Source organism: Schistocerca nitens, chromosome 11 (assembly GCF_023898315.1).
Source record: "Schistocerca nitens isolate TAMUIC-IGC-003100 chromosome 11, iqSchNite1.1, whole genome shotgun sequence".
NCBI classification, from domain to species: Eukaryota; Metazoa; Arthropoda; class Insecta; order Orthoptera; family Acrididae; genus Schistocerca; species Schistocerca nitens.
In genome coordinates this window covers 157,840,492-157,867,654 of record NC_064624.1, presented here as the reverse complement: position 1 = coordinate 157,867,654, position 27,163 = coordinate 157,840,492, and the positions used below count along the sequence as shown (strand labels likewise).

General features: G+C 43.5%; 1 protein-coding gene across 2 annotated transcripts in view; it reads left to right on the top strand.

Annotated features, from left to right (window-relative positions):
• The first annotated feature begins 1,792 nt into the window (after positions 1-1,792).
• Positions 1,793-27,163, top strand: part of LOC126212985 (putative ankyrin-containing lipoprotein Lxx09580) — a 90,387-nt gene continuing 65,016 nt past the window's right edge. The window contains exons 1-4 of one of the 2 annotated variants that reach the window (XM_049940526.1): positions 1,793-1,887; positions 20,483-21,059; positions 22,077-22,205; positions 25,741-26,272. In XM_049940526.1, coding sequence (XP_049796483.1) covers positions 20,494-21,059; positions 22,077-22,205; positions 25,741-26,221 — 1,176 coding nt within the window. In that variant the 5' untranslated portion in view covers positions 1,793-1,887; positions 20,483-20,493 and the 3' untranslated portion in view covers positions 26,222-26,272. Of the gene's footprint in view, positions 1,888-20,482; positions 21,060-22,076; positions 22,206-25,740; positions 26,273-27,163 lie in introns of those variants that run through there. The other variant, XM_049940527.1, reaches the window with a different exon arrangement.

Below are 27,163 nucleotides of genomic sequence, written 5' to 3'. Positions count from 1 at the left end.
ACACACACACACACACACATAACACACGCACGCACATTCTCACACACACACACACACACAAAAACAAACAAAGAATTTTGTGTTAGGGAAGTGGCAACTTGTTATATTGGGTGGAGACTTATCCAGAGGTGTGGAACTGACTTCAAGTGTGCCCCAGGAAAATGTGTTGTGGTCCTTCCCACTCATCTTAACATCTCAATGACTTCGCTAAAAACACTAAAAGTAACCTCAGTGACTATGCAGATGATGCGGCTTCTTTAATCAAGAACTATCTGAATGAATCTGTACAAATACTCAGTCAAATCTCCATAAGATTTAAAAGTAACCTCAGTGACTATGCAGATGATGCGAATTCTTTAATGAAGAACTATCTGAATGAATCTGTACAAATACTCAGTCAAATCTTCATAAGATTTACAAGTGCAGCAAATATTGGCAATTTGCTTTGTTGTACAGAAATGTGAAATTGCTCATATCAAAAAGACGCAGGAATGTTCTATTGTATAATTGTAGTGTGTCAATTGGCTTCAGTCAGCTCATGAAAAGAACTCAGTGCGGGAATATGAAACGAAATGACCAGATAGGCTCTGTCTTAGGTAAGACAGGTGGCAGACTTCGGTTTGCAAAAAAATGGTTCAAATGGCTCTGAGCAGTATGGGACTCAACATCTGAGGTCACCAGTCCCCTAGAACTTAGAACTACTTGAACCTGACTAACACATCCATGCCCGAGGCAGGATTCGAACTTGCGACCATAACGGTCGCACGATGCCAGACTGAAGCGCCTAAAACCGCTCGGCCACACCGGCCGTCTTCGGTTTGCAGTCAGGACGTTGGGTAGCAATAAAGGAGACTGCTTACAAATCTCTCTTGCTGTGCATCATAGAACAGTGATAAAGTGTGTGCGATCCATTACAGATAAGACTGCCAGGGAATATTGAAGGTATACAGAGAGTGGCAGCACGAACAGCCAAAGGTGTGTTTGACTCGCGAGAGAGTGCCACGCAGATGCTGGAACCCAGAACTGCCAGACGATGATATAGAACAACTATTCTGAGAAAGCCTACCGCCACAGTTTGAGGAGTAGTTGAGAGTATGAAGTGAGTTATCTGGGAACACAGACCAGCCTCCCATGTATCACTATCGTAGGGCCAGCGAAAATAGATCAGACCGATATAGTGCACAGAGAAGCTAGAAAGCAGTCATTCCTTCCGCCCTCTGGAATGGAATGGAAAGGAAAACAATGACTGTTACAGTGGAAAGTAGCCTCTACCATGGACTTCATACAGGCTTGCTGTGTGTATTTACAAGCACACACACACACACACATACTCAGATGGGCACATACAAACACACATGCGCTGTTTATGGCACTGCTGTTTATCAGTACAGTCACTCATAAACGTGTCCTGGCAGTTGGTTGTTTGGAATGCTGTCCTGTGCTGTGCTATGTATTGGTGCATTACACTGCGCAAACAACTGATAGGGAATTTTTCCTCTTTTTCAAACAGTACACTTCGATTACTCTGACCGAGATTTGGCTTCTGATGCCGCTGCATATTTGTTAATCTGATCATCCCAGACTTCCTTACCACAGCGCACACGCTTCCTGGAAGAAACTTATTTTCCTTAATAGCTGACGCAGCAGGTCCCTGATTATGAGACTACATCACACCATTTGTTGTTCTGAACACGAGCCAAAGTGCAGTTGGTACCGCCGTCCACTCATCCGTTGGCAGCATTGACAGCGTGGTGACCTCCAGACGCTTCCGTGCAGCGCCGCATTACTTGCGAGCGAGTTGCGGAGTGAGGGCGTGATCGGAGAGTTAATTGCTGCTGCTGCTGCTGCGCGGACAAGCTTCTTTGACACGCCCACATCGTTAGTAAGGTAAGGACGACTTCTTTTAATTCGTGCGCATTTTTACAATTTATCTTATTGCGTAGCGATGGTTGTTTTACGTTCTCAGTCGCTTCACCGTCGAGTCCAGTACAGATAAACTAAAGCTTTTTCTGTTATTATACTCTCAAATTGTTCGCAAAATTCGTATTAAAAATGTTGCGTGTGCAGCAGCCCCACCGCTGTTCCCGTAAATTCTGCCGCTTCACAGATGGCGGCCACGTCCTTGAAAATTACTGGACGGTTGCGAATAGGATGCCGCTAGGACGATTCCACTTTCTTAAAACGTAGGGAACCACATAATTATAGTACTGCACACGTAAACATGTGGTACGAAAAGAGCCTGCCGTGCTTATTACTCGGGAATACCGATACAGCATAGCGCGACATAATATTTATATTTTAGTCGAACAAAACGTTTTCCTTCTATAATTTTTCTTTACTTCACATGTATGGTCGCAAATTTTTTTGTCATCAGATTACGATTTCTATTGTTATCCTCTTCAGATCTGTTTTATAATAACAGATCGTAATATGTTGGTGCCATGTTTTTATAAAACAGATCTGGAGAGGTCATTACAGACCCGAAACCGGTAGTCTCATGAGAAAAAAAGTTTGTGACTATAGACGTGAAGTAAAGGTGTATAATCGGGTCACCGTTCAGTTCGTGGCAATGTCGCAGATTGTTTTCCTTTTATTTTCGGTAGACGGGATGTCAAGACAAAACTTGAATAACTGCTGAACGAAATAATTCGTTTGTGTAAAACTTAACCACAGACTGTTATACCTATCACACGAGATTGTACAGAATGAGACACTTTTTTGAGAGGCTCTCAACGCGCCATTGCAGCAGTTCGGCATATTTTAGCAGCACTCAGATTTATGATAACCACCAGTTTCATAAAGGTTTAGTCCAACACGACGTATGCCCAGCTTTTAGCTCCTGGTAGTGATCACCAAATCGCGGCGTGTGACGTCACGCAAATGTACAGCAAAGCACTTTAGAATTAAATGTTGATAGTTTTAATAATTTTTGTTAGAATAAAAGTTTGGTAATATCCAAGATCCGTTGCGAGCGTGCGTCTCTCATGGCACCAGAGATCGATTAGTTTTCTACTTTGTTTACAACGTTGAATCAGGACATTAACCAGCAGTGATGTAATTGCAAGCATTCTATCTGCGGGAGACACAAGCGCTGCCCCCTAGCCTGCATTCTTTTTCTTTCCTTTATATTGTGGTGTGTCTATTATGGCGTGAAAGTACTTTGAGAAACACTACCTATATCTTTCCAAATACCTACCTCCCTGTGTTACCGCACATTACGTGTCACTGATCCCGTTTGTGGTGAGAATGCAGGACACGCAACGTGTCTAGTTGCGTTCAACTCTCAGAGTGAAAGCCAAGCGGTTTCTGATAAAAGTTCACCGGGCTGCAGTCTTCTATAGATATCTCGTGTGCAGAAAACAGCACCGAGGTCGCAGATCTGTGGTTTTCAGACTGTAATAAACTGCTAGCGAAGGACTGTTACTACGCACATGGCCGAGTCTGTTACTTTTTTGGGGTGCCAGTCGTGTTTATTCTAGCAGAACACGGGAAACTGTGAATTACAATCTTTTCCACCGTCTATTTAAAATTTCGCACGTCACTGATGATTTCACAAGCCCTCTCTGTTAACACCGGTCATTGATCAGAGATTTACTTATTCTTTTCACAGTTCAAATGGCTCTGAGCACTATGGGTTGGTTGGTTGGTTGGTTGATTTGGGGGGGGGGGGGGGTAGGAGACCAAACTGCGAGGTCATCGGTCTCATCGGATTAGGGAAGGATGGGGAAGGAAGTCGGCCGTGCCCTTTCAAAGGAACCATCCCGGCATTTGCCTGAAGCGATTTAGGGAAATCACGGAAAACCTAAATCAGGAAGGCCGGACGAGGGATTGAACCGTCGTCCTCCCGAATGCGAGTCCAGTGGAGCACTATGGGACTTAACTGCTGTGGTCATCAGTCCCCTAGAACTTAGAACTACTTGAACCTAACTAACCTAAGGACATCACACACATCCATGCCCGAGGCAAGATTCGAACTTGCGACCGTAGCGGTCGCGCGGCTCCAGACTGTAGCGCCTAGAACCGCTCGGCCACTCCGGCCGGCTTTTCACTGTTCTGGAGTTAACATTTCCTTATACAATCCAGCCATTGTTGATCACACCAGACAATGTATCCGTGCCTTATGACTGCTCATTTCGGAGTGATTAAGCACCGCACTCCAGTTCGCTTGTTCGCGCGTTTCAGTGACCCGAAGTGCTTCGTCTCTATTTTTGTTTAACTTTTGTTCTTAGTTTTGCTCATGGTTATGAATTTTGAAATAAGCGGCGATACCCTGCTATTTAGATATGCTTTTATTTGAGTGTCAAGGAACTTCAATGCACAGTTTTCATAATATTAATAATAAAAAGTTGGCGTTTTGGCACGCCGTCTCCGAACAGAGCAGCCAACCACAGTGGCGGTCTTCCCCAGTAAAGGGATAGCGGTCGTTATCACCTTCTACTGGTACCTAACACTACTAGACATGGGCAAACTGAAACACGTAATTGTTTCGAAACAAATGAGACAGTACAATAGAAATGTTTCGAAACGGTTTCGAAACAGTGAAACAGTTCGTGTTTCGTAATTGTATAGGCCCACACATTATATCATATTGAGTGTCTACTGTACAAATATTGCCATATAAACACAAATAAGGTGAGAGAGGGCCAATCATATCGCTGAAAGTATGAAAATTTCACTTGGGAGTCTTGGCAGTCTCGTATTTGCTACAGCAAATGCGCTATCTTCGTGTCATGTGACTTTCATATTTTCCATTGGCTGATGTCAGAGTTTGTATGTTTGACGTAACAGATTTTGCCAAACTCGTTTCCCTGTATTCTAGTGCCTAATTTTGATAGATTTCGTGAGTGATGATCTGTATGTGCTCTTCAAAAGGCATATCGTAGAATATAATTTATTGAGATAGCATTCTGGGAAGCGAGGCACTCAATTAGCATTTATGCGTGTGCCACTCACACTTTTCTTACTTACAGTTAAATTTTCCATCGTTTGCGGTATGTTTCCTTGAAGTATAAAATCCAAAGTAAAGTTTAAAACAATTCATGCAGTGTAATGCCTTTGTGATACCTATATCATGGCAGATCTGGCTCTATACCACTTAAAATTCTTGTTACGGAAGTTTGTTTGAAGTACAGGTACATGGAGTTCCCTCAAGTACTCACAACAAGCAGATATATGATCATTTTATTACAAACTTCCCCAGGAAATCAGAGATAAAGTTAAGTTGCTGTCGAAATGCAATTTTTATCACACCATCTGAAAGCCAAAAACAAAAGTATCATAGTACTGTTGTTGGTTTGCCAGAGAATTATCTATGATACACAAGTTAGATGCCTATAGTGTGTAATAACCAAACATAGCACATTTACAACAGACAAACATATACATACATAAATCAGGCAATTATTCTCGAACACATAAATAAATGAATGTACTCACAAAAAAAATTAAACTCACTGAATGGTGAGCAAATACGGAGGTGTCTTCTGCGTGCAACAAATCTGAAAAAAAAAATGATCCTATAAGGCAGCTACATCTAAGATTTAGTGGACTAAACAAAATCCAGTCAAATACAAATTCAGTGCATATTTGCCAGAGAAGAACAAAATCATCTGAAATTCTACTGTTTCATTTCTGAGTAGATCTACTGTACCTGTTCTAAGTTGTAATTTAGAAATATCATTTTTGATACTTTTTAGCTTGAAAGACGGGATAGTCTGTCTGTTATTGTTTGCCCCTGCTTTGATAATATGCGCTCACGTGGGACAGAGGTGGCCATAACACAAAGACGTCGTTTCTTTATTTCAAACAGCGTAGGAACCAACACATAATTTTCTTTCCACCACAGCAATGGATCTTGTGATTCGTGTATCAGTGGCGTCTTCATACATTGATCAAGCTCGACTGTAGTTCCAGCAAGTGTATGTTATAAGAGATCTGTAATTTAACTGAATGTTTGTGTCAAAAAGATTTCGACACACTTGAAAGTGTTTCACGAAGTGAGATGTTAAATGTTTCAGTATCTGTACCGTGCCCGAATCTCGTCCGAGACAAGAGCGGAATGAAACGTCACTGTTTCGACACAATTAGTCCCTTCCAAACATAAGTGGACTGAATCAGCGTTATTTTGAACCAGCGATACAGTTTCTGTGTCTGGCTCGAGATCGAATCTGGTCCCGGTATCCGAGACAGAGCGGTATGAAACACCACTGTTTCTAAACAGTGAAACATAGCCGTTTCGAAACACTGAGACAGTTCCATGTATCGATACACTGTATCGAAACATATAAACAGTGTCCAAGTCTGCTGATTACGTCAGCTGGTAAATGCTGCAATCTGAACTGCTCCGAGGACGGGGTGCACTCTCGTTATTAAATGATAAACAAGTTAGAATGAGGTTTTGATTTGGACGAAATTAATAAGAAAGACTTATACACTACTGGCCATTAAAATTGCTACACCACGAAAATGACGTGCTACAGACGCGAAATTTAACCGACAGGAAGAAGATGCTGTGATGTGCAAATGATTAGCTTTTCACAGCTTCCACACAAGGTTGGCGCCGGTGGCGACACCTACAACGTGCTGACATGAGAAAAGTTTCCAACCGATTTCTCATACACAAACAGCAGTTGACCGGCGTTGCCTGAGGAAACGTTGTTGTGATGCCTCGTGTAAGGAGGAGAAATGCATAGCATCGCGTTTCCTACTTTGATAAAGGTCGGATTGTAGCCTATTGCGATTGCGGTTTATCGTAGCGCGACATTGCTGCTCGCGTTGGTCGATATCCAAAGACTGTTGTTAGCAGAATATGGAATCGGTTGGTTCAAGAGGGTAATACGGAACGCCGTGCTGGATCCCAACGGCCTCGTATCACTAGCAGTCGAGATGACAGGCATCTTATCCGCATGGCTGTAACGGTTCGTGCAGCCACGTCACGATCCTTGAATCAACAGACGGGGACGTTTGCAAGACAACAACCATCTGCACGAACAGTTCGACGACGTCTGCAGCACCACGGACTATCAGCTCGGAGACCGTGGCTGCTGTTACCCTTGACGCTGCATCACAGACAGGAGCGCCTGCGATGGTGTACTCAACGACGAACCTGGGAGCACGAATGGCAAAACGTAATTTTTTTGGATGAATCCAGGTTCTGTTTACAGCATCATGATGGTCGCATCCGTGTTTGGCGACATCGCGGTGAACGCATGTTGGAAGCGTGTATTCGTCATTGCCATACTGGCGTATCACCCGGCGTGATGGTATGGGGTGCCATTGGTTACACGTCTCGGTCACCTCTTGTTCGCATTGACGGCACTTTGAACAGTGGACGTTACATTTCAGATGTGTTACTACCTGTGGCTCTACCCTTCATTCGATCCCTGCGAAACCCTAAATTTCAGCAGGATAATGCACGACCGCATGTTGCTGGTCCTGTACGGGCCTTTCTGTATACAGAGACTGTTCGACTGCTGTCCTGGCCACCAATTGAAAACGTCTGGTCAATGGTGGCCGAGCAACTGGCTCGTCACAATACGGCAGTCACTACTCTTGATGAACTGTGGTATCGTGTTGAAGCTGTACACGCCATCCAAGTTCTGTTTGACTCAATGCCTAGGCCAGAGGTGGTTGTTCTGGGTACTGATTTCTCAGGATCTATGCACCCAAATTGCGTGAAAATGTAATCACATGTCAGTTCTAGTATAATATATATTTCCAATGAATACCCGTTTATCATCTGCATTTCTTCTTTGTGTAGCAATTTTAATGGCCAGTTGTGTAATTGATGCTCTTTTTATGAATTTCTAAATTTTTCAGTCGTGCTTCGTTTCGATGGTACGTGAATTACTGCGCGGGAAATTTTTTCGCGCCTTTTTTTATGTTAGGCCCCCAGTTTTCTTTTCTTGTTGTTGTTACTTCATCAGTTTTTTATGTCTTCAGTTATGTCCTACTCGCCGAAAACGATTTCTAGGAATGAACAGTTTTAGGCACTGGAGAAGTATGCTTATTGTGCTCCATTTTATGACACGAAACTTTCAATAACAAACACTGTGAATAAACGATGTACGATTAACACCTGTGATCGAAGCGCCATAATGTAGTCGAGATCTGCGTTGCGGAGCGTGTTTACTGTTAATTTAAAAGAAATTGCAGCGTTGTTTGATTTGCGCCAAATCAAATGTCTCTGAGCACTATAGGACTTAACTTTTAAGGTGATCAGTCCCCTAGAACTTAGAACTACTTAAATCTAACTAACCTAAGGACTCACACGCATCCATGCCCGAGGCAGGATTCGAACCTACAACCGTAGCGGTCGCGCGGTTCCAGACTGTAGCGCCTAGAACCGCTCGGCCACCACGGCCAGCGATTTGCGCCAAGTTCAGTCTTTTGCAACATAGCGAATTCGCGTGAACTGGGTATATTTCCTTGTGAGCTAAATTTACGCACTGATCTGTAACAGTTCTGTAAAGCCAGCCCCCTCCTCCTCCATATCACCCTGTTGATGAGCGATGTGTCTTAACAATGCACAGCGAAATATTCGACAGGAATATGAACACTGTGTAATAACTTTTCTGACGTCCTATCAGTTTGTTATTTCTTTCGGGAAGTTCGCCAGATATGAAGCGAAAGCAAATGTCGGATTGTCAGTCGCCACAATTTTTCTCGGATGCGATTCATTCGCCAGTTCAAATTCAAAACCAAAATGATATTGATCAGTCTGTCACCACCACCAAGATTCGGATGGAAGGGGGGGGGGAGGGGAAGAGAGCTGACGTTGACGATATAATATCAGATTCTCAACCTAAGTGCAGTGAGTGACGGCAGTTGGTATAATATACATTACTTTCTAGCCGTTACTCACGCTGTATATTTTGCTGCTGATAGCCTCTCCCCGATGTTATTCAGTCTGTATATTGAGCAAGCAGTAAAGGAAACAGAAGAAAGATTCGGAGTAGGTATTAAAATCCAAGGAGAAGAAATAAAAACTTTGAGGTTCGCCGATGACATTGTAATTCTGTCAGAGACAGCAAAGTACTTGGAAGAGCAGATGAACAGAGTGGACAGTGTCTTGAAAGGAGGATATAAGATGAACATCAACAAAAGCAAAACGAGGATAATGGAATGTAGTCGAAATAAGTCGGGTGATGCTGAGGGAATTAGATTAGGAAATGGGGCACTTAAAGCAGTAAATGAGTTTTGCTATTTTGGGAGGAAAATAACTGATGATGGTCGAAGTAGAAGGGATATAAAATGTAGACTGGCAATGGCAAGGAAAACGTTTCTGAAGAAGAAAAATTTGTTAACATCGAGTATAGATTTCAGTGGCAGGAAGTCATTTCTGAAAGTATTTGTATGGAGTGTAGCCATGTATGGAAGTGAAACATGGACGGTAAATACTTTGGACAAGAAGAGAATAGAAGCTTTCGAAATGTGGTGCTACAGAAGAATGCTGAAGATTAGATGGGTAGATCACATAACTAATGAGGAGGTACTGAATAGGATTGGGGAGAAGAGAAGTTTGTAGCACAACTTGACTAGAAGAAGGGATCGGTTGGTAGGACATGTTTTGAGGCATCAAGGGATCACAAATTTAGCATTGGAGGGCAGCGTGGAGGGTAAAAATCGTAGAGGGAGACCAAGAGATGAATACACTAAGCAGATTCAGAAGGATGTAGGGTTCAGTACGTACTGGGAGATGAAGAAGCTTGCACAGGATAGAGTAGCATGGAGAGCTGCATCAAACCAGTCTCAGGACTGAAGACCACAACAACAACAACATGAGAATGGATTTGCTCTGCCATTGTAGCAGTAGTTTTCGACTTTTTCTTAGACCATTACAGCTGAAGGCCATCAGCTATTAGCTATTACAAACAAGAATATTTAGGAGCTGAATAAACTATAGGACAAAAATTGAGGTTCATATCATTGAGGGAGACCGCAATTAGCCACACATTCCTTAATTTTCACCACGGTCGGTTGAGGGCCATTATGCCCGTCTCCACGTGTTTCGGTGTATTGTGAGAATCGTCTGTAGCACGCCGCCCTCTCCAGTAATTTATTGCGGTAAGCTGAGATTGGTTGCTCTTTATCGTTCTGAACATTCGGGAGGAAGCAGCGCAATAGCGAAATGTGGACAACACTCATACACTGCACAGTCACCTGCGGCGTGCGAATGTTGCGTAACATTGCTCTTGACAGCTGCGGCCATGTGCTTTATAGACGCAGTGTTTCCGTCTGTACGCGTACAGAATGTACTGATACAACTGTAGCAATCTGGAGATGGACATAACGGTACATAACACGTCGTGGCAATGAAGTATAGCCTATGAAACACACACGTGGCTGTTCGCATTCACCCTTTACAGTCTGTAACTTAACAACAATTACCGAATGAATTTTCACTCTGCTGCTGAGTGTGTGCCGATCTGAAGCTTCCTGTCAGATGAAAACTGTGTGCCGGACCTGGGCTCGAACCTGACACCTTTGTCTTCTCCGGGCAGAGCTCTACTGGCTGAGCTGTCCTGGCAGACTGACGACCCGCCCCCATAGCTTCACTTCCGCCTGCAGCTCTCCTCTGCTTTCCAAACTTAACAGAAGTTCTGCTGTGTATATTATGGGACTATGGACATTTCGGAGAAATGGGTAATCCACAGAGTAAGGCTGGTGTTTCTGCAATGAACTTTTACTCTGCACGAAATAGTTCAAATGGCTCTGATCACTATGGGACTTAACTTCTGAGGTCATCAGTTCCCTAGAACCTATAACTACTTAAACGTAACTAACCTAAGGACATCACCCATGCTCGAGGCAGGATTCGAACCTGCGACCGTAGCGGTCGCGCGGTTCCAGACTGTAGCGCCTAGAACCGCTCGGCTACCCCGGCCGGCACTCTGCAGGAAAGAGTATGCTGATCTGATTTTTTGAACCGAAACTATTACAATCGCTGCTTCCTTGGCATTTTTGGTAGTTTGTAATAAACCAGTGATGGGTCTTTTCCTTCCTTGACACTAACTCGGCACGTACTTCTCCTAAGCGAGATTTAGAATCAGTTTAAACTTTGCTCATAATTCTTCCTCGTTCGTCAAAATGGAACTTAAGTGATACCCATTCATCGCCTGAATGTGATGCTAAGATCTGCTTATGTGCTCTTTCTAGCATGACAACACTTCTAAGGTTCGTGATTGATTTGTTAATAAATCAGTTATGAACCCTAGAAGTATAGTAACCATCGTCGCGGTGATATCATCATCACTAATCCCTGTCTCTATGCCATTTCCGTCGATAATGTCCGGTGTGTTTCTATCTGGGAGGTCTAAACTAATTGCATCGGGTGTAGATTCTCGAACTACACCATCAGGATAAAATAGTACAAATGGCTCTCAGCACAATGGGACTTAACTTCTGAGGTCATCAGTCCCCTAGAACTTAGAACTACTTAAACCTAACTAACCTAAGGACATCACACATATCCATGCCCGAGGCAGGATTCTAACCTGCGACCGTAGCGGTCGCGCAGTTCCAGACAGCAGCGCCTAGAACCGCTCGGCCATCCCAGCCGGCACAGTCAGGACAGTTTTTCGAAAACGTGTTCAGGCCTATTTCACAGAACTGTCTGTCTGTCGCACCGACCCATTTTTCTATCCCGACTTCCGTATCTTGTATGAAAGTAGGAATGTTAATTTATCTATACATTGAATGGTATTGAGGGGTTTTGTTTTATCCCGGCTAGTTCTTAAATTAACACCAGTGAGTCACTACACGTATTGCCTTCCCAGTTCTGAAGGAAAAAACCATAAGTAAATTAATACTAGTGTTTTCAATAGGATCTCGTCCACTTGTTTCAGTTACTAGTCTGCAGTTTATTCTTGGTGAAAATCACGTAACCTAATTATTTATGAACCAAAATCGAAGTAAAGTTCAAGACGAATAGTCAGTTTCACTTTAACATGTTATTTTATTTAACAATAATTATTAATAAATCAGTTTATTCACACGATCGCATTCAAAGGGGTTCTTTGAATAAGTATCTAGCCTAATCTGGAATCCCGTCAATATCAGAGGTACTAAACAATGTTCTGTCCCTTTCGACAGAAAGATTGTTCCCGTTTAATATCCATAAACTGTCACGAACTATGATCACTAGTCGCGTGAAGTAAAGCTTTTCCACTATCACAATACAATGTCCGAATCTGTCCAAAAATCGTTAATTCCGTAAAATATTTAAATCTTCACGCGAAGTGACGTTAAAGCCAGTGAGATTATTGATCACCTCCCCGTTCCACCAATATGAGAAAAGTTCTAATTCTGATCTGAAATTAATGCTCCCAAAAAACAATCTCGTCGCGATTTATTCTTGCGCCCTGGTTTAATAAGCTCCTATTGTTGCTTCGTAAAGCTGTACGTCCTAATTGACTTCGAACAGACTAGAGGATAGAGACTGGAGTATCATAATTGCATTGCATGTCTATTTATACTTTAGTAAACGCTATCTTTGGTGTTCAAGACCTACGTTCTGTTACTACAATATTGATTTTCTCATATATAAGAATAACTAATAATTTAACCATTTCTATCGTTTTTCCCCCCTCCCATGCTTCCAAAATTTATGATTAAAATTCTTTTCTTTTTCTCTTATTTTTCTACTATAGACTTTCCTCTATTTGTCTCTTATTTCTATTTCGTAAATTAGTACTTGTGGAGGGGCTTGGGACATTTTCTGAATTTATATTTCGAGGGCATGGGAGCTGATTTGGGAGCTATTTTGGTTTATTAACACCGAGAGGCGCTGTAGGTGTTACACTGTGATACCTGCAATGAGTGTATAGACATCCCAGTCTGCACTGTGCAGAAAGTCCCCACCAACTAATAACGTATCATCGTCATATTTCCGCGCTACTGAGCCTACAGTTTGTACAAATGGTTGTACAGCTGTTACGACGGAATCGGGCGGCCAGTGAAAATTTCAGCTGCCTCGTACAAAGGTTCAGGCAACTTCGTATTCAGATTCAAATTCGACCTCGATACACACAATGCTCTTGTCGACTACACTAGATACTTCCCCTCCTGTAGCATCCATCACGTCTTTTGGATGTAAGTACCATAATTCTTCAAATATTTTGGCCAGATTTCGTGATCTGACACAGCAGAACTTCAGGAGGCACGGCTGAGGGTGAGAGGGAAGCATATACAGATGAGGGCACAGGTAAGCGTGGTCTGGCCGTACGAAATATTCATCTCCTCCAGGTGGGGAAAACTTGCCACAACTCGGCCATACCGTGCTAACTATCTGCAGTAGCCTACTCGATTAGCAATATTGCCCGTCGGTAGCCCAATATTGCCGTATGTTGAAGCCACATTGCAGGAATGCTGTAAAATACACTACTGGCCATTAAAATTGCCACACCGCGAAGCTGCCGTGCTACAGACGCGAAATTTAACCGACAGGAAGATGATGCTGTGATATGCAAATGATTAGTTTTCCAGAGCATTCACGCAAGGTTGACGCCGGTGGTGACACCTACAACGTGCTGACATGAGGAAAGTTTCCAACCGATTTCTCATACACGAACAGCAGTTGACCAGCGTTGCCTGGTGAAACGTTGTTGTGATGCCTCGTGCAAGGAGGAGAAATGCGTACCATCACGTTTCCGACTTTGATAAAGGTCGGATTGTAGCCTGTCGCGATTGCGGTTTATCGTATCGCGACATTGCTGCTCGCGTTGGTAGAGATTCAATGACTGTTAGCAGAATATGGAACCGGTGGGTTCAGGAGGGTAATACGGAACGCCGTCCTGGATCACAACGGCCTTGTATCACTAGCAGTCGAGATGACAGGCATCTTATCCGCACGGCTGTAACGGATCGTGCAGCCACGTCTCGACCCCTGAGTCAACAGATGGGGCCTTTTGCAAGACAACAACCATCTGCACGAACAGTTCGACGACGTTTGCAGCAGCACGGACTATCATCTCGAAGACCGTGGCTGCGGTTACCCTTGACGCTGCATCACAGACAGGAGCGCCTGCGATGGTGTACTCAACGACGAACCTGGGTGCACGAATGGCAAAACGTCATTTTTTTCGGATGAATCCAGGTTCTCTTTACAGCATCATAATGGTCGCATCCGTGCTTGGCGACATCGCGGTGAACGCACATTGGAAGCGTTTATTCGTCATCGCCATACTGGCGTATCACCCGGCGTGATGGTATGGGCTGCCATTGGTTACACGTCTCGGTCACCTCTTGCTCGCATTGGCGGCACTTTGTACAGTGGACGTTACATTTCAGATGTGATACGACCCGTGACTCTGCCCTTCATTCGATCCCTGCGAAACCCTACATTTCGGCAGGATAATGCACGACCGCATGTTCCAGGTCCTGTACGGGCCTTTCTGGGTACAGAAAATGTTGGACTGCTGCCCTGGCCAGCACATTCTCCATATCTCTCACTCACTGAAAACGTCTGGTCAATGGTGGCCGAGCAACTGGCTCGTCACAATTCGCCAGTCACTACCCTTGATGATCTGTGGTATCGTGTTGAAGGTGCATAGGCAGCTGTACCTGTACGTGCCATCCAAGATCTGTTTGACTCAATGCCTAGGCATATCAAGGCCATTATTACGGCAAGAGGTGGTTGTTCTGCGTACTGATTTCTCAGGATCTATGCATCCAGATTGCGTGAAAATGTATTCACATGTCATTTGTAGTGTAATATATTTGTCCAATGAATACCCGTTTATCATGTGCATATCTTCTTGGTGTAGAATTTTAATGGCCAGTAGTGTATGTTGCCGCAGTAACTACGAGAAATAACGAGAAGAGAGGCAGTTCATTATTAAGCTGCGATGTCGGAGTGTAAGATGCGGAAGAATTAAAAGAAAGACATTGCCGAATATTTTCCTCAGGAGGTTTTACAGCGGAGATAACACGCGAATCAGAGGATGGGTTTTTTTTATTTACGTAAAAACAGAACGTTTTAGTGAAAAAGATGGGTGTCGCTTTGCATCCTTTATTTTTAAAGCTCAGCGGACAACTTGTGACGTCACATACTGATGGCCGGGTCTGTATCGGAACGCTCCTGTTAAGCACTCTGCAGCTATACGGACTGTACGGGTTTTAGAGCTGAGAGCGCATAGGGATTCTCGTGCTTTCATCTTCTACGTGCCCTTGTAATGAAAGTATGGAAATTTATATCATTGCGTAAAGTAACTGAACAAAACTGACCTATGTCATTTCAAGATGTAAAATTATTTTGACGATTTGCCTTCAATACGCGTTTCTAGCCTTGAATACAAACTGTAATTTTAAATTCTGTTTTTTACCTCAGGAGCTATGTTTTCTTGCAGTAAGAAATCGGCAATATGCAATACCAAGCAGACGTTTTCGGTTTTAAATAAAGCAGCTGGAGCTCCTACAGAATATAAGAATTTGTTTCCCCGGTTATTTTCGTAAATTTTCCTCTCCACTTCAAAATTTGCTGACCTCACACGAAACTCAAATCATTCGACGAAATGGAGCACCTCCTGACACAATATTTAATGAATCAAATAAACCCGAAAAAATATTTTATTTTATTCCCTGTTTCTCCAGAACTTTAGAACCTTAAACATGAAAGGATTGTTTCTCCTATATCCTTGACTGAAATTCGTATCACAGAGTGCTGTTAATTTAATCACAATGCACTTACCTCGAAATTCTGCTTTCTATACTGCCTAATCTGTCGAACGCTGTATTCATTAAAACAATTTTCTAAGGTAGTTTACTCAAATTGAAATTATTTCCGAATAGCTGTATGTGTAAAACTGAACAAAATCATTCTGTAGCTCTTCCAAATAAAAGTACTGGAAAATCAATAATCTGGTAGGAATGATAAGGAATACTAAACATTTACGAGCCACACTAATTAATATGACTATTGTGTGTGACAATAGTTGCAAATACGAGAGACATTTCACAGCCAGCTTCGTATTAACCTAGCAGCAATGGTCCACAATTAAGAAACAAATTATACTGGTACATCATACACAACTGCTTTTAAAAACAATTGGCAAATGTGGTGCAATGGAAGCAAATAACACGCTATAAATTGACGATATCGTGCAAGTACGACGCTGATATCCGGCAGAACACCCGACAACCCAAGATGTCATTAGATCGCCGGGAAAGCCTGAAGCGTTACACGCTATAAATTTTTTGTCATTTACTTACCCCTGAATGATGTGTAGACACAAATTCGTGTCTGGGAAAAGCTGCAATCTGGCGATTTCTCAACTTCACACATTTGGGAAATCGAAACATGTGCACTTTCAGGCCTTTTTGGGATTTATAATTTCCCTGTCAAAAGGGAACGCAACACTTGTATCCCATACTTCGAAGAACTGTACGCGAATACTGTTTGAAATATATATCACTTTCACGTGGCACGCACTTTCAACACAACATACACGTCAACAGGACTGCCGACTAAAGATAAGATGGCCAACAGTTTGTGACGTCACGTGCCAATATGGCCGCTGTGCGTAGGCCTTCGGCCATAGACACTAGTAGACCAACCTTGCTGTGCAGAAGCTATAGCGCTGGTGTGGCTCCAACATATACCACGTGACTGTTGGCAAAACGTGGCGGGATTTCAAATCAGCGGTCTGCCATCCTATGTTTGTATCGTATTTTACCCACATTTCTCAATTGACTGCCAAGCGCTTCCAACAAAAATTACTTTTTTATTTGCGAAAAATTATGTCACAACTACATTTGACCTGGATTTGTTCACAGTACCATTTATAAAATCTAACAAATACATCGAAACGCCCCTCTGGTGGGCAGCGGGACGAAATTTCTATGAACTATCAATTAAAGTAAAATGTCATTAAAATTCTTTTAAACAGTAAGAGTGGGCTCGTGTCACAACTTTAAATAATGGATTCGCCGCGTTTTGAGCTTTAGTCACTTATAAAAGAAAATGGGATATGGGAATTATTCAACTATAGGTGCCAAAATTGTCGACTTTAGGAGCAGGGCCATTTTAGAGTATCAATTTTAGGTGCACTTCAAAGATTCAGTTCCTACTATTTTTACAAAAGTTTAAACTATCAGTTAAAAAAAATGATATATTAGATGAAAGGTGAGACTTTGAAGTTTCATAAAATAATTTAGGAGCCTATATTTATTTAATAGTATTAGAAGGTAGAAAAAAATTCTCTTTATGTGTCGACTATAGGTGCTCTTACCTTATTATAATCTCACTTGTATATACAAAGAGGCGCGTATGTGCAGATGGCTTAAAGTTTTTCCGTTACAGGGCCTGTATCCAAAGCTGCCTTCGGTTTTCATCCTTAGGGAACCTATGAGTAGGAACGAGAAACAGTTATACTTACTTCTGTAACCGAATTATCACAGATATTTTCCAAAATGTAATATGAGTCTGACTTTACAGGCATCACTTTCAACACTTTAATTTACGTGATGCTCTATTTCAAGTGCAAAAAACATATAAAAGTCACTTCAGCAGATTTCAATAAACGCGTCTGCACTGTCATAGAAACACACGTGAAATGTAATGCCAATTCCCCCAACAAAACGCCGAGTACAGCCATAAGCGCAACACGAAACAACCATGTTTTGCCAACGTTCACGTGACTTTAGCCCAGAGATGTTGGAGCCACGAAAATTACGTCAGGGCCAGTCTATTATATTGATGGCCGCTGTGCGTAGGCCTTATATCTAGAAGGTTTTGGTCCGCTTCGCCGCTACGGGACGCTGCGTGTGGCTGCGGAGCGCCTAAAGGCCGGTTCCCACTAGGGCTGCCGCGCGTCAAAACCGCGCGTCAGCGGCGTGGTTGCCATGGAAATGGCGTCAGCGGCAAGGCGCGGCGGGCTCTGCGTCGCGGTTTGACCATGTCAAACCGCTTCCGCTGCTGCGTGACGCGCTCCAGGTGCGCGCCGCCAACCACAGAACGCGCTGAGCGTGACGTCAGGTACGGAACCCCGGGCCACACGAACTTTCGCCGAACCGCTGGCGCGGACGCGGCGGCAGCTATGAAATACTTATCATCCGATTCCAAGGAAACTATTCGGTAGAAAAATTTGATTGTTGGTAATGTTACAGCCTGATATCTTCTCTCGATAAAGGACCGAATTTCTTTTCGTTATTCGTCGTGGTTACTTGCTGTATCGCATTTACGTAAACCTATACACGAAATTTGAATGAGTGTGCAGAGGTAAAAACGCATTGCGTGGACTTTGCGTATAGTTCATTTTAGGTAATACATTATTGCGTATGAAATTTAGTCAACATATCGAAATTGTTTTTAAAGGTGAGAGCAGATCGATAGCTATCACCGTTCTCGAGATATTGAATGATATGTCGGCGGACGGGCTGTGCCGTGGTGCGCGCGGGTTGCTCGCGGAGCGACCGGTACTTCGTCCTGCTCGTCGTAAACCGTGTGGTTGTATCAACCGCAAATTTCGTAAACGGTTCAAGAAATCGAAACGTGTTTTTTTTTTGCAAACGATAACTTGTGAAAAGTCATGTATTTCGTCGCATGATAAATATCCTAAATCTGTTTATCTACCGAGATATGAAAGTAACTACAGTTTTTCAGAAGGGATGGATGAATTTTTTTAAACAGCATTTAATAGCATGTGGAATGAGAAGTTAAACCGAAACTAATTTGCTGGTATGTCATAAAATGTAATTTACTAAATATCTACAGCTATTGATTATTTCCTTTGGTAAGTAACAAACTTTTTTTTCTTTATCCAGTGAACTTTTCTGATTCAACGCGCGTTTCGCCTTCTACTTTAAGGCATCTTCGGTGGAATCTAGAATGATTCAGTTTTGTTTTGATATGTTATACTTGCAGATTATAAAACAGTTCACATCTTTTTTTACGTGAATGACTGATTACTTACAGTGAATCGAGTTTTTGGCGGACATATACGTTTTGCCTCACCTGGTCACATGCTGGAGGTTGAACTAAAACTTAGATTATGGAACATAAGCACATTTTCATGTTCGCTCTTTTTTCTTCTGTCACTAGCTGTAGACGTTTTACCGAAAACTCTGATTTGAAGTCGTAACTACAGTGTGTTCACCTCATGTCCCTTCCTGTCTGGTTTGTTTATGTACATGTTGCCAATCTGCAGAATTATATGCTGAAAACTAATGTTTGTTTATTTTTGTTCTCTTTATATCTGTATGTATGTGTGGCTAGCCAGTGATAATTATAGAAAGTTGAAAGTAAATCCAGTAGTTGTCAGACAGTGGTTGAAAGATTTGGTGTTCACCTGATTTCAGTTTTGGTTTAAATGTTTTGTGGAGGAGTGCATGGAAGAGTAAATTCACTGCTTACAGTAATAGATAAAATAGTAGAATAGCATTTCAACAGATGATTATTATCAGAATACTATCACCCAACCCCTTTGTCCTCACTCTTTGACGCCCCATAATACGTCCTGTCAACTAACCCCTATTGTTGTCAAGGTTGTGCCGTAATTTCCTCTTCCTCCTCTATTTAATTCCGTACTTCTTCTTTAGTCACACGATCCTCGTATCTAATCTTCAGCATTCTTATTGATCACCACGTTTTGAAAGCGTCCATTGTCTTCTTGACAGAACTGTTCATCGTCCACATTTCACTTACATACAAGGCTGCACTCCACACAAATACCTTTATAAAATAGTATCCAACAATTAGAATTTATATTCGATGTGAACAAATTTTCTTTTTCAGAACGCTTTTCTTGCTATTGACAGTCTTCAGTCAGGTTTGCATCTGCACCAGGAAATACCTTACAATTTAAAATCTGGTTTCGAAAACTCTGTTCCAAATTTATATTATTCTTTCGTGATTCTTAAGCAAGGTGCTGGCGATGATTACATTATGCTCTGTGGGAAATTCTATCAGGTGGCTTCCACTTTCATCCCTTCCACCTAGCCTTTGTGTTCTTACTGTTTTCGTGTACCTGCTACCGTATCACATTTTAAATTTTTGTCTCGCTTAACTATCTGAATAATCTCTTTTATCGTACATTGTTTCAATGTGTTAGGGGATAGTGAACAATCATGAACGGTAGTCATGAAATCTGTTTATGTTGAAATGAGAAAACATGAATAATGAAATATGTGAAAGAGTACATTGTACAGAAAATGAAAAATTGGTATGTCTTCACCCAACTTCGTCTTTCCTTCATGTAGGTGTAAGATATTGTTATTCAAACACACCGGTCGTTTCGGTGGGTCCCAGCCCGTACCTCAGTGGCTGTCCGTCATTGGCTACCGCTAGCGTCTGCCGCTTCCAGATGGGAACGCCAGTTCTGCGAGCTGCCGCGTCAAAGCGGAAAACGCTTGCCGCTGCCGTTGCCGCACGCCGCGCTGTAGTGAGAACCGGCCTTTACTGTCACTGTATAAGCCTCGTAGACTCGTACAAGCACTGGGGGTGATGCAGAAGGGCAGAGGGCTGCTCATTGGCGCTGTGTTTCAGATTCATCCACAATGGCAGCAGTTAAAGAGGTTCAACAGACCACCTGCGTGGGCCTCGGCGCCCTTCTGGACGCGGGCGAAGGCGCTGTGGTGACGCTGCTGGCGGGGGAGACGCGGCTGGCGGCGCACCGGGCCGTCCTGGCCGCCCGGAGCCCCGTGTTCCAGGCCATGTTCCAGCACGACACGCTGGAGGCCAGCAGCGGTCAGGTCAGCATCGCAGACGTGGAGGGCCCGGTGCTGAGGGAACTGCTGGGCTACCTGTACACCCTGCAGGCCCCCCAGCTGCCCGGCATGGCCCCCCAGCTGCTCGCCGCTGCTGACAAATACGGATTGTCGGCCTTGAAGTCCATCTGCGAGCAGCAGGTGGCCGCTCAGCTGACCGTCGAGAACGCGGCAGCCGCGGCTGTGCTGGCAGTGAGGCACTCCTGCCCAGACCTTACTGCGGCCGCCGTCGCCTTCATAAAGGCCCGCAACATCCAGGTGATGGCCACAGAGGGATGGGCTGACGCGATGCGGAACTGTGTTGAAGACGTGATCGTAGTGACCCAGCTGCTCGCTGATGCACCACCGGGACCCAGGTTAGCACGAGACGAGTTACTCGTCTGAGTTTCCCGGTTCTACGTGGTGCGTATTTTCAAGGCTACAGTATTTGCTGCTGACTGCCCGTGGGTAAATCTCTCCTGCAAAACACACTGTCACTGATTAAAATTGGCTGATAGGTGGCGATGCTATCACTGACTTTTCATAAAAGGTTCATCCAATTCTGATATTGAACTGTGTTTATTAGCTGATACATTAGATAAAAAAATCGGGTAAGAACCAAGTATTACGTAACATCGAAAACCGTTTTGACCTTTAAATGATCCATCCTTATTCAGACATTACTTGTATTTTATTGTTACTTTAGTTTTGGCCTCAAGCTTCTGCACAAATGATATGAAGACACGCTGGGAAAAATGGGCTATGTAAAAACTTGGAGATACACTGTGTGATGTAAAGTATCCGGACACCTGCAAAAACATACCTCTTTTATATTAGGTACATAGTGCTGCCACCTACTGTCAGGTACTGCATACCAGCGACCTCAGCAGTCGTTAGACATCGTGAGAGAGCGGAACTACCTTCCATGCTAAGTTTGAAATCTGCTCTCCTCCAGGTATTTTTTTTTCTGTGGCTCTTATAGTCCCGTTCCTGGCTCATCAACTACATACGGTTTGAATAGCCTCTGACGAGCACAGTGGTACATTTAAAGGTGTGAGAAAGTCTGCTGAATGACCTCGTAATTTCTGTGCGATTATTTATTAGTGATGTAGTAAAACTGTCAGTCCACCAATTTGGCTGGCTCTTTATTTACTCTTAGCTTGTGCATCATTTTGAATAGTTTGTTGGCAAGTTATGCGTATGCAGAATGCAGGAGAAAGAGTGTAGAAACAGACTGGTTCACTGTCAAGTCATTCGTGTTCACTGACAACCTGCTATTGTTTTCAGTATGTATCCAGTTTTCTTTTCGAGGCACTCCTCCAGCTGTGCCTAGTAAGCAACCTGAAGGTCCCCGTGCGAGCACGTTCACCCACACAGAGCCCCTCTGTGCACAGTGCGCCGGCCACCCCTGGCACCCGCAGCCGGCCCCACAGCGACCGCAGCCGGACTCCTGCCGCAGCTGCACCAGCCGCAGCTGCCCGCCACACCCCTCCACCTGATGAGGCCGCAGTCTCTCGCTTGCGGTGAGTTACGTCACTACACATCAACAACTTTCACACTCGTAATACCATCTATCAGGACGTTTACCAACCGCTGTATTGAAAATATCGTTTGAATTTCTTGATAAAACAGAGAGTACAGTTGTCAGGAAAAATTATTTCGTCTCTACAATTTTTTATTCTGATTTGGGGATTCAGTCAGTGTCGATAAGGCAGATCCACATCCTTCTTTCGATTCAGTTCACATCAGAACCACTCACTTGCGGTTACACTACTGGCCATTAAAATTGCCACACTACGAAGATGACGTCCTACAGGTGCGAAATTTAACCGACAGGAAGAAGATGCTGTGATATGCAAATGATTAGCTTTTCAGAGCATTCATACAAGGTTTGGCGCCGGTGACGACACCTACAATGTGCTGACATGAGGAAACTTTCCAACTGATTTCTCGTACACGAACAGCAGTTGACCGGCGTTGCCTGGTGAAACGCTGTTGTGATGCCTCGTGTAAGGAGGAGAAATGCGTACCATCACGTTTACGACTTTGATAAAGGTCGGATTGTAGCCTATCGCGATTGCGGTTTATCGTATCGCGACATTGCTGCTCGCGTTGGTCGAGATCCGATGACTGTTAGCAGAATATGGAATCGGTGGGTTCAGGAGGGTAATACGGAACGCCGTGCTGGATCCCAATGGCCTCGTATCACTAGCACCTGAGATGACAGGCATCTTATCCGCATGGCTGTAACGGATCGTGCAGCCACGTCTCGATCCCTGAGTCAACAGATGGGGCCGTTTGCAACACAACAACCATCTGCATGAACAGTTCGACGACGTTTGCAGCAGCACAGACTATCAGCTCGGAGACTACGGCTGCAGTTACCCTTGACGCTGCATCACAGACAGGAGCACCTGTGATGGTGTACTCGACGATGAACCAGAATGCACGAATGGCAAAACGTCATTTTTTGTATGAATCCAGGTTCTGTTTACAGCATCATGATGGTCGCATCTGTGTTTGGGGACATCACGGTGAATGTACATTGGACGTGAGTATTCATCATCACCATTCTGGCGTATCACCTGGCATGATGGTATGGGGTGCCATTGATTACACGTCTCGGTCACCTCTTGTTCGCATTGACGGCACTTTGAACAGTGGACATCCGAAATTTAAAAAACCGATCTGTTACCAACTGTTCGTCTACAATTGTGAGCCATCTATCACAAAGAGAAAAAAGTGATCCAACTAAAACATTCATATTTCTTTACGTACTACACGAATATGTAGTAAAAAATGAGGGTTCCTCTTTAAGAAAACGCAGTTGATATCCGTTTGACCTATGGCAGCGCCATCTAGCGGGCGAACCATAACGCCATCTGGTTTCCCCCTTCAAGCTATACGAGTTTCGTTCTTTGTAGATTTTTCGTTTGATGCTTATTCGTTGAGATATTTGGCCCGGTAACGATCAATGAACCACCCTGTATATCAGTGCAGTGTTTTGGACTGAATCATGGTTGTCGATGAAGTTCTTACGTGTGCAGTTTTTAAGCAAAACTAGAGAAAACGATAGGAGAAAGTGAATTTTAATGCTTTGAAACATTCTCTTGCAGCAATTGAGGCTGTCTCGATATTCATCCATGTGTTTATTTGTCGCCTAATCCATAAGTCGCCATTATGTACACTGCCATTAATGGGAGAACTGCTGGTCACCAAACTGGTTTGGACGCCTTCTCCTGCCATAATTCCTCAGCGTGAAGGGTGAAGCTGTCCTTAATCCACACTTCTTGCACACCCCCAAAGTTTGGCGTCACTGGCAGTCATAGTTAACACACATATGCGTACAAGAATGGCCTCCTCCTGTAGATGGCGTATGTGGCTGTTCAGCAACAGATTTAAAGCACATACTTCCCCTCCTCTTAATAGCAGGTTACACAGAGCGACAGATGCACCTATGCGAATGTCCCAGAATGCTGAATGTAGGCTTCCCATAACTCAACCATTGAGACCGTGTGTAGGACTAGAGGAGGGGGTTCTTTCATTCGAATCAATTGTGGAAATTGTTCAACAGTGTGGGTAATGATGTATTAAATCGTACTGAACTGCATACGGTGCTGCAGTTATCCAATACCCAATTAGATCTGATGCCAAGTCTCATAACTTCCAGTCTTAATATTTACCATTTAAATGATTAAGAAAACAATCTGACAATGCTGAAGACTTCTCCCCTGCTGGTATCTACATGAAATATAATTTCTCAGTCTATTACTGTCTTTCAGATTGTGAATATGCATAGATTATGAACGTTATATACAGAGTAAAATTTTATTCTGAATAGTACAACAATTTTAACTGCAGAAACATGGAGATATATATTGCATTGTTTCTTTAAATATTGCAGTGCTAGAAGAGTTTCATCTAATTCTGTTATTTTGACTATGAGCTCAGACTGTCTCTCATGTAGGATTAATCATTAAGTGGTGTCTCGGTCATTTTGGTTTGAATTAATGAATTATATGCAATTCCTAGTACTGATACTTTATTTTAGCAGTATAGCAGTACCCCCAAAACACCACGCCAAAGTTCATGTTTTGAAATTGCATGACAGTAAGCATGGCCTACAGAGAACATGTTCAGACAGGACATTGAGACAACTACAGAAGAGATAAACTAAGCAATGATTGTATAGGGAAGAATGAAGTGCGGTTTGGTAGAACTTACCTTCACAGTTCATTCATTGTAGCCCTCAATGTGCAACTTCCTGCAAACTGCTACTTCACAGCCAGTGTGTCTGTTTTAGTAATGTATCATACATAGCAAGAGCTTGCCGTTTTAAGGTGGAAAACATTACATGCTGATGAGACAACTGGATGGTAATTAAGGTGCTGGTTCAAGATAATGCAAAGTATAAATGAGAGCATGTAGACTAAATGTGTTTTGGTATCACTAACCCAAAGCAGTTTGTAACTGATTACTATTAGAACAGTATTAGTGACAAAAACAAATATCGATGTCTGTATGTGAGTCACTTGGGTTGCTCCGTACCTGGCCAACTCTTAAGTTATGGATTTGGCTTACACTTGTATGACCACTTATATGACTTGAGTATCTTAAAACAAAGTATTACCATTGTTAGTATTCCATGTGAAACTGCAGGTCTTTGTGAACCAATGCACACTCCATAGGCAGATAATGGCGGTCTAGCTCCATCAGCATCACTCTTAGGAAATCACTAAAGGGATCAGAAACAATTCCAGTTTGTTGGCTGCTTGTATAATCATAAATATTAATGTGGAATGATGTGTGACAGAATGTGACAGCAAAGTTGGTTATGAGACGAAATGTAAGTTTTTTTCGATGGGATATTGGATGACGACTTTTATGAGGGGAGTCTGCTATACTGACTTTCAGAGTGTTCTATGCCATAGAAGGAATAAGTCTAGATTTCTAATTTGTCACTGTATTCAGAACTACGCAGTGTCCCTTTTAATATAGTTTTCTCCATTTCGTGTGTGTGATTACAGTAAAGTGTGAGAATCTCGATGTTTTGTGCAGGACACTTTCTGGAAAGGAGAGAGGTAGCAGGCTGATCCAGGCAGCTACGCAGGGAGCAGTGGGGGAGATTCAGGCACTGCTCGCAGCAGGGACAGACGTGGGGGCTAGGGGCTCGGAGGAGATGACTGCTCTGCACTGGGCAGCAGTGGAGGGACGCGTCGAGGCGGTGAGATGTCTGGTGGAGGGTGGAGCAGAAGTGGACGCCAGGAGCAACGTGCAGAACACGCCTCTGCACACAGCCACAAGGTATGGCCACGCAGCTGTGGTTCGGCTGTTGGTGGCGGCCTCAGCAGACCTCAACGCCAGGAATGAGGATGGGCAGACGCCGCTACACAGGGCCGCTTTCTATGGGCACCCAGAGGTTGTAGCTGTGCTGCTGGAGGCAGGGGCTGACAGGGGAGCAAGGGATGACAGTGGGGCCACCCCACGTCATATCGCCAGGCAGAAAAACAATCAGCAGTTGGTACAGATGCTGACGTGAAACTTCCTGTAGTATGAACATCTGGAATAAAACAATTACAGCTTCACTAAACGACTTTTCGTTATTTTTATAATAAAGAATACAAAAAAGTAATCTGGATACAGAAAATGTTCGACTGCAAGCCTGACCAGCACATTCTCCAGATCTCTCACCAAATGAAAACGTCTGGTCAATGGTGGCCGAGCGACTGGCTCGTGTCAATATGCCAGTCACTACTCATGATGAACTGTGGTATCGTGTTGATGCTGCATGGGCAGCTGTACCTGTACACGCCATCCGAGCTCTGTTTGACTCGATGGCTAGGCATATCAAGGCCGTTATTACGGCCAAAAATGGTTCAAATGGCTCTGAGCACTATGGGACTCAACTGCTGAGGTCATTAGTCCCCTAGAACTTAGAACTAGTTAAACCTAACTAACCTAAGGACATCACAAACATCCATGCCCGAGGCAGGATTCGAACCTGCGACCGTAGCGGTCTTGCGGTTCCAGACTGCAGCGCCTTTAACCGCACGGCCACTTCGGCCGGCTTATTACGGCCAGAGGTGGTTGTTCTGGGTACTGATTTCTCGGGATCTATGCAGCCAAATTGCGTGAAAATGTAATCACATGTCATTTCTAGTATAATATATTTGTCCAATGAATACCCGTTTATCATCTGCATTTCTTCTTGGTGTAGCAATTTTAATGGCCAGTTGTGTATGTTGTATCAGTAACTACGAGGAATAACGAGAAGAGAGGCAGTTCATTATTAAGCTGCGATGTCGGACTGTGAGATGCGGAGGAATATAAAAGAAAGACATTGCCGAGTAGTTCCCTCGGGAGGTTTTATAGCGGAGATAACACGCGAATCAGAGAATGGTAATTTTTTATTTACGTAAAAACAGAACGATTTTGTGAAAAAGACGGGTGTGGCTTTGCATGCTTTATTTTTAAATCTCAG